The 11,994-nt window shown below is 36.5% G+C and overlaps 2 protein-coding genes across 4 annotated transcripts in view; one reads left to right on the top strand and one right to left on the bottom strand.

Annotated features, from left to right (window-relative positions):
• LOC103506932 overlaps positions 1-1,873 on the top strand; it is a 7,483-nt gene extending 5,610 nt beyond the window's left edge. For 2 of the 3 annotated variants that reach the window (XM_026821912.1, XM_008471357.3), the window contains one exon: positions 1,367-1,873. In XM_026821912.1, coding sequence (XP_026677713.1) covers positions 1,367-1,762 — 396 coding nt within the window. In that variant the 3' untranslated portion in view covers positions 1,763-1,873. Of the gene's footprint in view, positions 1-1,010; positions 1,021-1,366 lie in introns of all 3 variants that reach the window. The other variant, XM_026821913.1, reaches the window with a different exon arrangement.
• Positions 1-11,994, bottom strand: part of LOC103506940 (neuroligin-4, X-linked-like) — a 206,102-nt gene that overhangs the window by 112,757 nt on the left and 81,351 nt on the right. The window contains exon 2 of the mRNA XM_026821909.1: positions 8,735-8,801. The gene's annotated coding sequence lies outside the window, so the exon portion shown is untranslated. The remainder of the gene's footprint in view (positions 1-8,734; positions 8,802-11,994) is intronic.

Raw genomic sequence — 11,994 nt, 5'->3', positions numbered from 1 at the left:
TTTCGATCCCCCCCCTTGAGACTATTGGTAAGGACTAGCAATAGGAGAAGGAGTATATGTCCGTAAAGAGTTAGCGCAAGCGGCGTCCCTTTTTTACACAAGAGGGCAGTAACGCGGCAGCAGTTGTTCTTGTATTGAGTTTATGCGTTCAGTTGCTGTCTCCTGTAAGGGGCTTTTTGCCGATATTGATGCGGGTAAGCCTAACAAAACTGCAAGGGGCAATACGCTGTAGTCCCCGCAGGGCCTCCAGTCCCCATTTTTCTTTTGAACAAGATGCAGAGGGGCCGCCCGAGGCGATTTGGAAGGTCTACATAACCCGACCTCAAGCATATACTGAAATTCTTTTTTAGCAGCTTCTAATTTGTGTGGTGGCATACGGCGAGGTGTGGTATAAACAGGGGGACCTGAGGTAACAATATGATGCACAGTATTGTGTTTAATCTTGTTTATCTTGTTCTGTTCTTTAGTAACATCATACCTCCTAATTAGTTCTGCTATTCTAGCATCGATATTACCTTCACAAATGGTAGAAATACCGAGTAGCTCCTGCTCGCCGGAGATCAAGTTCACATGCTGAGAGCTGGACTGGTCAATCAGCTGATAATTCCTCAGGTCCACGAGAAGGTCAAAGTGGCGTAGAAAGTCGGCCCCTATGATAGGGCATGTTACCTCAGCCACAATGAAAGGGTACGAGAATGAACGCTGGAATCCTGAAATATGAATAGAAACCAAGCGTTTACCATATGTAGGAATTTTCGTTCCATTAGCTGCGAAAAGGCACACATCTGATAGAAACCAAGCGTTTACCGTATGTAGGAATTTTCGTTCCATTAGCTGCGAAAAGACACACATCTGCTATATTTCCCTTGTCTTTAATTAGGTTAGCAGGAATTACAGAAACGTCGGCCCCGCTGTCTATAAGGAATTTCACTTGTGAAATGTGATCGATTATAAAAAGGCGGTTACCTTTAGCATGACACTCACAACTGTTAATATGGTGACGATGTTAAGGGAATTAAGGTAGGTCATATGATGTTAAGGGAATTAAGGTAGGTCATATGATGTTAAGGGAATTAAGGTAGGTCATATGACAAGACCTAGTACTCGTTTGGCTATAAAGCAGGTAATAAAACAGACATAGAGACTACCGTAATGGCTCGTGGAGACAAAAGATGAGAGTTAAGTGGGTAAGAGAGTGGAGAGACTGGACGAGGAAAGAGACCAAAGTGAAGGTGGAGAGATAGGGTTCAAGGTTCGAGAGGACTTCTGTTATATCCACAAAAATTGTGAAGAAGCTCTCAGCTTCACCACAAATAAATCACGATTTAGATTTTTAAATTTTACAATCCGAGACAATAATTTCCAGGAGGCCAGCAGCCAAACTATTCGGGATGATTCGGAGAGGACGATCCTCAATCGGCGACAAAGTATCGCTAGCATGTTAGGATCAGCAGCTGCCATTCCCATGTTTGCCCTTCAGACTGGTTGGAACAATTTACAAAGGAACTTCGACTACATGAAATATGGCCTGTACAATGGATTGCAGAATTTTGGTCAAGCTCTCAACAACGGTTACTATGGCGCGCAGCAGGCACTGTACAATGCCGTCTACAACGCGCCTTACAACACCTATAACCCGTATGCCTACAACATGCCTGGTTACGGTGGCTACCCGCAAATGTCTGGTTACGGTGGCTACCCGCAAATGCCTGGTTACGGTGGATACCCGCAAATGCCCGGTTGGTGGGGACGTTTGAATTGATTTATTTTGAAACAATTTGACACCAAGGCCATTTCCAGACGTTAAACTAATTTCATATTGAAAAGAATAGCCTGACTAACTTCGTAGATTCGTATAAGCTTAACGCATCCTTTGGGAACCCGCAAATGCCTGGTTACGGTGGATACCCGCAAATGCCCGGTTGGTGGGGACGTTCGAATTTATTTTGAAACAATTTGACACCAAGGCCATTTCCAGACGTTAAATTAATTTCATATTGAAAAGAATAGCCTGACTAACTTCGTAGATTCGTATAAGCTTAACGCATCCTTTGGGGCAGTTGCTCCTACGTCTAAGCCTCAGAGTGGGCTTTTTGTGTTTAGAGTTAGGCTACCTAACTTTATTTGTATTCAGTAGTTTGAGTACATGATGGGTATGTATAATGCTGAAAATGATTTATCCACGGTGTGAGAGTTTACGGAACTCTGCCTCTATAAGGAATTTCACTTGTGAAATGTGATCGATTATAAAAAGGCGGTTACCTTTAGCATGACACTCACAACTGTTAATATGGTGACATGTTTGATTGTTTTTAAACTATGGTTGGAGGCAAGGATGGAGAAATACGGGGTTTTTTTGGTGCAGCTCCAGCACTTATTCGTATTGTGAAAAGGTTTTTTCAATGGAAAAGTTTGCGAAAAATTCCATGGTTAAAAGCAAACTCTGCTGTGCTTCTCACCTGATGCTGAACAGTGAGCAGGAAAAGCTGAGTGAGAAATCGTTACTTTGGTTCAATTCTCAGAAAGTTTCAACTTCAACAATACTCGACATTTTAAGAAAGTAAAAACTGTACTGGAGCATTTCACAGGAGAAACCTCTGAATCCTGAAGGGAAATTTCGAAAAGACTCATATGGAAAAGAGATGGAGATTTGGAGGTACATAGTACATTACATACATATCACATTCAAAACAGGATAATCTGGCATCTCAAACATCTCCAGGAGCTTTTCGTATGCTTTCCTCTTATACTGCCTTATCCATAAAATGCTCTCATTCACAACACTTTCATCTTCTACTCTATCAACAAAAGAGATAATCTGCGCTGTTGCGTAAGTAGGTAGGTACCTATACACTTTCTACTTTTGTTGTCCGCTAGACTCTTTCGTTATATCCTGGGGCCTGGAGAAGGATAATTATTAGTAATCATTTTGTCCATACCATACTATCTGTCTGAAAGATTTTTTTCTAAATATTCCTACCTAGTTCCTAGTATTTGATTTCTTATTCTTCTTCGAATTCATATTTCCGCTTCGAATTCCCCAATTTGTCCTCAAAAGCTCAAATTTTCCTCATTCTTATACCTATCTTTATTTTTTCAATTTCTCATGAAATAAAAATCGTCCTCCCCTTCGACCCACTTCTTCCTTTTTATTTTCCTCCGCCATTTTCCTGTAGTTTGTTAATAATGTCTCCTTTATCTACATAGTTCCTGCATTTCCTTCTTTTCTATCGCATCCAGTGTATTTATCTTTCCCGTTTACTTTCATGACGTCTATTCTGAATGTCTCATGTTTCGGAATTCTCCTGGAAGAAAGTCTACCAGCGCACATCAAAGATGCAAGATCCAAGGCCCCCATGAAAAAAGCGTGGGACGTGGAACCTTGAGGATATCCCCGAGCAATATCAAACATGGCGGAAAAAGTAAAATCACCCTACGTGACATAGGGAGAAAGCAAGGCCGGACAAGCGATACTTGACGAGAAAAAGGCATTTGATCGTCTTATCTTGAAAAACGCAAGAGAAGAAAGTAAATTTCTTCATGAGCTCATCATTTAATAGACAAACTGACAAAACTCTGACACAAATCAAAATCGGCATTAGCAAATATTGGAAGTTGAAAGTTTTTGGGCGTGTGACGTCATTGGTTCAACTACTCCAACCAGGAAGTGCATTCTTTATTTCATAAAGAATGAACTTCCTTTATTTCATAGAGAATGTATCCAAGGATTAGGTAGATCATTATTTTAGTACCATTAGTGTTGTCAATACTGAGTGCCTTTTTTGATGGCACGAGATAGGTAGAGATTAAGGGCGAAAAGCTTCAGGGAAAGAGCAATAAAATTATAAGTTTAGGTAGGTATTCTGATGTATCCTACAAGAATCTTGATCTTGGTTAGAAACTCGTCAAATTCCCAAAGGAATACATCCTAGGTATAAAATGGGTCACTGCTCCAAAAAATTGCGACACTTCAAGTGCATCTCAATATCCTTGGGGTACAATTTGTGTAGCACCGCTTTAGAAAAGAGATTTATTTAAAGTTTCATGAAACTTATTATTCTATCTACCTACCTTACATTTATTACAGATATTCTTCGTATTATTTTAAACACCTCAAATTTACGACCTGGTATCTCAGTATTCTCAGCAGTTCCTGAGGAAAGTTCTACTAAATTTCATATACAGGGAGCAAGGTTTCGTATAAGGAATCTTATTTTTCAATCCTGCCGATTCCTGCCCTTGGCCCGTCCACGTTTCCATGGAGCACAGAGAGGGTTACAGCTTTAACTTAAAGAGCCCGGGCGTTTCTTATCTCGAGCTCGTCGGTCGTCCACTTGACGATTTTCAATGAAAAAACTTTCCCCTAGCTCGAACTGAAGTGTTTACTCTGCGTTTGTTCTCTCCGAAGTTCAAGATGATTCGAAAAGAAATCTCACTGAAAAAAAAAAAAAAAAAAAATCATAACATAACAATAGGTACTTACAAAACAGACAATAAAGTAGAAGACTCGAAACAGAAACAATCGAAAACAGAAGATTTAACATTTCAAGAAAACACTCATCCAACTTAATTTCCAAGAGTGACTTTGGTAACTCACGCACCACAATTGGGTAATATGATCGAGAAACTCAAATCTCTTCTAAGTGATATAAGAACAGAACAAGATAAAGAAAACTTTAAGGGAGAAAACTTAGGGGCAGAAAAAGTTTCCCCCTAATACTGATCCTCAAAATTGTATCGAAAGTTTAAATCTCATTCTGGCAGCGAAGAATTTTTTTCCACATTGATACGAAGTCGAGACACCTGGGGTCTATTATCAGAATTGAAAATAAAACGATATTATCTTCAGCATCTTCTTCCAAGAGAGAAAAAAATGTTCTGCTGGAAAACTATTATTTCTATCTTTACCTTTTATTTTTCTCTCCTCTCCCTTTCTCTCTTTTTCGAGAGTATAGGAAACTCTTCCACAATGTATGAGTTAAGCATTTTGTTTGATTGAGAAATTAATAAAAACTGCCATCGAGAAGGAAAACAATAGGGCAAGAAGAGATGAAAGAAAAACAACCTTCCAGCAGAGAGAGTCGAAAAGAAATTAATAAAAACTGCCATCGAGAAGGAAAACAATAGGGCAAGAAGAGATGAAAGAAAAACAACCTTCCAGCAGAGAGAAACTTGAGGGGTCAGTCCATGAAGTGGGTCAACCATGCCATGTACGTACTCGAACTTAATAATAGCATCAGTGGCGTAGATAACATCAAAGAGGGGGAGCATCTTCTTAGAATTTTGAGGTTTCTGACTTTCTGAACAAAAAGACACGTGTTCATTCTACTTTAAAATGGAGTCATGGCTTCATGCTTTCACAGTCATCTAACATTTAGCGATCAGAGCGATATAAAATGGAATTATCTCAGGCAAAATTTCGGTTATTTCTATGTTATTTGATTCCTTGGGCAATTCTATGAACCAGTAATTTCCTAGGAAAATTTGTACACTTTTAGGAAATGTTAAAGGTGTACAAATTAAAATGGAGTCATGGCTTCATGCTTTCACAGTCATCTAACATTTAGCGATCAGAGCGATATAAAATGGAATTATCTCAGGCAAAATTCCGGTTATTTCTATGTTATTTGATTCCTTGGGCAATTCTATGAACCAGTAATTTCCTACGAAAATTTGTACACTTATAGGAAATGTTAAAGGTGTACAAATGCAAACCTAATTAGGGAACTCCTATCCTAATGTACAAACCTGACCCTAGGCTCAGCCTCCATAAATTGGAACAATTTCCAACTTAATACATTTTTAATCACTGACCTTTTACTCCCAAACTTCTTTCTAAAGTTTACCCCTTACAAATTAAAAAGTATGGAACAGAGTTAATTTGATTTTTTGTGGCTCCCCCACCTACCTATCTAGGTACAACTTTTTGCTAAAAAATTCTCTCTGTATGGCTTCATCAAACCATAATGTAATTATTAGGGTCATAGGAAGTGGAAAGGGTTTGTAATACGTATTCAAGGACAGTACATTACATGTTCCTTAGGGCTCTTAATGCCACCGAAGGCCTCACATCCTTTTATTAAATTTCAGTCCCTTTTTTCCCCCGCACACACTTGGGGACACATAAACTTTATGGCATGAACTTTTTCCAGTGTGTCAAATCTTTTTCATTAATTTTTTATCGCCTTTTTTATTTTATGTTTTAATTTCATAACATGCCGCCATTTTTTATTGCTCCAAACAAGGTGTTTCATTAGGTTTCTCTTCGTTCACGTTGCATCCGGGATTTCTGCCTATCTCCTTTATGGCTCCCGTGTATCTGACTATCTGAGTAGGAAATAGAATTACCTACCTACCTTAGCACAATAAAAACGTGCAGTTTTCGAGTACGTGACAATTTAGTTGCAAAGTTCAATCCTCCTTCAGTCCCCTTGCTCATCAAAAGAGACGCAAACGTTTACTGTTTTAAAGGTTGCCTGGTTATGGTAGGTACTAGGTATCTGTTTATATACCTATTAGCAGTTTCTTATCAGAACGACTGCTTTCCTTACGTTATCTTACGTTATAATAAGGGAACTAATATATTACTATCTTGTAAATAGAACAATACATTCTTTTATACCTAGTACCTACATAATTATCTTTAAACTTGGTTAAAACTAGGTTAACTGTCAATGTCTTCTATCTCATCCAAACCTCCCTAAAATCCAAAATCAAAACGGTTTGAACTAATGAGAGTCATAGGAAAAACACCTCATTCTTCTTCTGTCCTAAATATATACATATGTATATAATTCTAGAATTATTTATATTTTATAATATACCTACCTAGGTACCTATAGATTAACCTTTACATCAAGTCCATGTAAAGCCTTCATATAAAACCTTTACATATAAGTCCATCCCAGACATTCCCTGGGGAAGAAACAAGTGCAGCTGTAATTCCTATCTATAAATCACAGGTATTTTTTATGGTCGAGCTTTATTTAAACTGTCAATCCAAAGGGATTTTGTCCCATTAAATCAACTAGGAGAGGAGATGGTGCATTTAGTCCCATTTATAAAAAATATATTATTTACCTACAGACCTACCTTTGACCCAAGTATACCAGTATGTACTTATGTAGGTAGATACGAGATTTACGAGGATGTACCTGATTGTACCTACTCGTATTCCTGTTCTTTACTCATTTATTATTATGATTATTTATTGTTAGAGATAGGTACATATTTACGTATAGATATGTGAATGCATGAGCTTGATACCTGGGAATTCATCGTTCTAGATTCTAGAGTGTAAGTGCAGGTATTGGTGACCTTTTTTTATTGGCCGTAGCATGTCACAGTAGAACGTTTCTGAGATTTGAAAATTTATTTCAACTACTAGGCATATTGCATAACTGACTACATTCCAGGCACTCTGCAAATGGAATAGTAACTTGGCTCATTTCATTATCCTTGCCTGTAATTTTGAATGTTTGGCACATTGCATAACTCAATACATTGCAGGCACTTATATAAATGCAACATAAGGACCTGAGCTCTCTTAGGATTGGGCTCCCTAGAGTCCCTAGGCATTATACGGTAGTTACTGACGTCATCGGGAACTATGATAATAAAAACAGTAACTTTAAAATTGGCAAATTGTTGTGCACCACAATAATTGCAACAAAGGAAAAACCATAGCGCTTTAATTGATTTATCAGGAAAAAAAAAAAAAAAAAAAAACAAGAGCTATAATTCCCTGATGAAAAGTTATGGAACACTATTGTTTGGTTTGGAAACTATTTGCAAGGGCTGAGTGAGTGGGGAAAAAAAGAGAGTAAACAAAAGAAATGGGGGGAGAGAGAAAGAGAGAGAGAGAGAGTTGATGGTGGTGGAGATGATGAGGGAAGTTTATTTAATGACATCAAATAAAATTAGGTAGGTATAAAGTTTTTCCCCTTCTTCAAGAAATAGTCTTAACTTAAATAGAACAAGAAAATTATAAAAATAAAATAATTACACCACTTAGGAACATACCGTACCTAGGTGGTTAGGTTATTATTATTATTATCCACAATAATTGCAACAAAGGAAAAACCATAGCGCTTTAATTGATTTTCAAGAAAAAAAAAAAAAAAAAAAAAACAAGAGCTATAATTCCCTGATGAAAAGTTATGGAACACTATTGTTTGGTTTGGAAACTATTTGCAAGGGCTGAGTGAGTGGGGAAAAAAAGAGAGTAAACAAAAGAAATGGGGGGAGAGAGAAAGAGAGAGAGAGAGAGTTGATGGTGGTGGAGATGATGAGGGAAGTTTATTTAATGACATCAAATAAAATTAGGTAGGTATAAAGTTTTTCCCCTTCTTCAAGAAATAGTCTTAACTTAAATAGAACAATAAAATTATAAAAATAAAATAATTACACCACTTAGGAACATACCGTACCTAGGTGGTTAGGTTATTATTATTATTATCTTCAATTCCCTCATACCAAGAGTAGATATAGGTAATATGTACACTGACAACTGTACTACTTATAGGTACCTAATTCGCATTAATATTTTAATTGAACATTAATTCAATTTCATTGTAATTGTAACAGTATGCTGTGTCGTTTCGGCAACCCAAACTTTAGGCAGTTCGTCAATAAATTTTATTAATTTTTCTCTCATATGAGAAATGCATTTTACTGTTTCATGGTATTACATTTCAAGTGACAAAGTCTGCATGCAGGAATATTAGTTTCTTACCTTTACTGACGAATTCAATCAGCTATGAACCAAGGGAAAATCCGCATAACAGGAAATAGGTATATCTCTGGAATCAAAAAACGAGTAAAAAAATATATGATACTTAGCACGCGACAGTAGGTGAATTGGGTCAGTTGGCATTACAAATAAAATCATTATCTAAATATCTATCTCTCTACATACAATATTCCGGACTAGAGAAGGCAACAAAGCCTGCAGTTCATCAGCACTAAAATCTACCGCTGGAAAATTCTCGCACTGAATACAAATAGACAAAGTAACACAAACTATATGATGTCTAATAGAGAATATAACATCTCATATAAAACACAGAGAGTATCATTCAGGATTGATAGCACATGTCATGATCATACACTTGCTGCATGATCATCGAGCATACAGGGTGTTCGAACATGTCATTAGAGAACATAAGAGACTTTAAAATTTTGTTCATTTTGACAGTCTTCTTCTTCTCCATTTTCTATCATGTACCTAGGTACATTATTGAGTTTTGGTAGGTAATCAATGTGAAGTGGTTTGGTAGAGGTTAAATTATCGGCATTCAATATTATTAGGAACTGTTGTTTTATATAAATCAGCTCATTTTTACCAGAAACCAAGTTTATAATAAAATTATAATTTAAAATTTCCTTTATTTTCATCCTGAAATCTAAAACAACGCCTTGTCATTGCACCACCCTATAGCTGAATATTCTCAATCTCTAATTTATTCTCTGAATATTAAATTCAACCCCCATTATTTTTTTTTTAAAATTTTGTTCATTTTGACAGTCTTCTTCTTCTCCATTTTCTATCATGTACCTAGGTACATTATTGAGTTTTGGTAGGTAATCAAGGTGAAGTGGTTTGGTAGAGGTTAAATTATCGGCATTCAATATTATTAGGAACTGTTGTTTTATAATTTCTATCAATCAGCTCATTTTTACCAGAAACCAAGTTTATAATAAAATTATAATTTACAATTTCCTTTATTTTCATCCTGAAATCTAAAACAACGCCTTGTCATTGCACCACCCTATAGCTGAATATTCTCAATCTCTAATTTATTCTCGGAATATTAAATTCAACCCCCATTATTTTTTTCTCTCCGGGAGCGATTTCACCCCCATTTCACACTCCCCCGGTTTGTCCCCGGGATTTTTTCTTCGCCCTAATGATCCCATTACTCCCGGAGTTACAAATTACCGACGCTATCATTTTGTAATATTGACTGTATCAGGGTTTTATTTCTTCCTCATTCTTACATGAGGGAAAACACCTTGATTGGTTCCTAAGTATGTGGCATCAATATCTGACAGTAACAGTACGTTATTTGCCTCGGGGTATATTATGGTGCCTATAAGGGGAATGAGAGGAGAGAGTGTAAAATTTCCCATGTAGGTTCTGTGTGTGAAAATTACCTTCATAGGGCCAGGGGTTCGAATAATGTTTGAAAATAGGACGTGACGTCAGCCTCTGCGTTATGAGGTGTTTTATTTGAAATTTCACACTAAAAAAATTCTCCGTAGCGTGACAATTTTGGCATCAAAGGGGTTCGGCATTCGTCAGACATTTTTTTCATCATGACAGAATTCTCTGTTTGTTTCATTTATTTTTTTATTGCCTGTACCCTATTGGAGTAGGTCAAACTTTCTTGACTTGGCGGGGCGGAGCGCTACCGCGCTCCTTAATATTGGTATACATAGATAAAATCAACTAGTTGGCATTAAAAAAAATACCTATCTCGTTTCTAGATTTACTCGTGCCTTGATTGAACTCATGCCTACGATTGTACGATTTGTACAAACGTTATTGACAAATATTGAAATTAATTGGATGGTTCTTTTCTGTTATTTGCTGTTCAAATATGGACACGTTTTCTCCCCCTAAGAGCCTCAACTTTAACTAATAGGTTCTTGTTATGAAAGACAATTCAAAACTTCCATCCTGTTGACCATGTAATCAGATCAAGTCAGGAAAACAATAGAAATGATAGAAAGTAAAAATGACCATTGTGAAAGCATTGTTTTCGGACCAAAACTTACAATGCATGATGGAACAAAAATAATAAAAATCCTCCTACATTTTCAAGTGTGGCCCCCCGAATAATAGAAACAATACCGAAGGGAAATTTCTGAGAAAAAAGAACAAAAAATCAGTACTAGGTAGAAACGTTTATTGTTTTACTACTGGACCACTTGAATCTTGCCTGTGTTTCAGCAAAAGAATAGACTCATACATATTTCAAAGAATCTTTCAGCTTGAAAGAAACTTGGAAATTACCTACCATCATGATATCAAATGAGCCATTTTAGGGACTTCTGATTTCTAAGAATTTCACAGTGTTTATTTTCATCATCGCTATATGAGTATTAATTTGAATTAGTTTTAAAGGTTAAAGAACAATCACCAAACTCATACATGAACAAGTTAGTACTTTGAAGGTGCACTTTTTCGTTAAAAAAGGAAGGGTTACTTTTTTTTCTACTTCGAGATCATAAATAACTAATGAGCTCTAGTACTTTGAAGGTGCACTTTTTCGTTAAAAAAGGAAGGGTTACTTTTTTTTCTACTTCGAGATCATAAATAACTAATGAGCTCACTACTGACATGGAAGTTCATTTGTTTGTTTGATTGTGCAATTGAAAGACGTTGAATGATTTACTAAGACTATCTGTACCTATTGGAATAGATTTCTGAAAAGAAGTGTATAAGGTCATGATGGTAGAAGACTCACTTGGGGAAACCGGCCTTGTCAATTGGGATCAATGAACATGAATAAAACAAGATATTAAAATTGAAAGAAGAAACAACTTTCTAGATTCTAGCGCAATACCTACACCGTACAAAAAAAACACCCCCCTCCCCTCTTCATATATCTTACCAAAACCCCCCCCCACAAAAAAAAAAAAAAAAAAAAAAAAAAAAAAAAAAAAAAAAAAAACCCTCAAGCAGCCTCCATAAATCAATTTCAAGAAATATCTAATTTTCCCCGATTTCCCTCAAGGCCAAAACATATTGGTTTGTTTTGAATGGAGGAATATAATATTAGTTATTCCTTACTTGGGTACGTACAACAATTCCATATGTTTTCTCTCTAAAATAGACAATGCATAATTTCAAAGGTTCTATATAAAATCCATGCAGTTAATCGACCTTATTGACGGTATTGGTAAAAATACCCTCAAATGACAAACCCCAATACACGGACTTGATACACTACAACTGGGTACGTACAACAATTCCATATGTTTTCTCTC

Source organism: Diaphorina citri, unplaced genomic scaffold (assembly GCF_000475195.1).
Source record: "Diaphorina citri unplaced genomic scaffold, Diaci psyllid genome assembly version 1.1 scaffold275, whole genome shotgun sequence".
In the NCBI taxonomy this organism is placed as follows: Eukaryota; Metazoa; Arthropoda; class Insecta; order Hemiptera; family Psyllidae; genus Diaphorina; species Diaphorina citri.
Note: the sequence above shows the minus strand (reverse complement) of the source record. Positions and strands in the feature narration are given on the sequence as shown.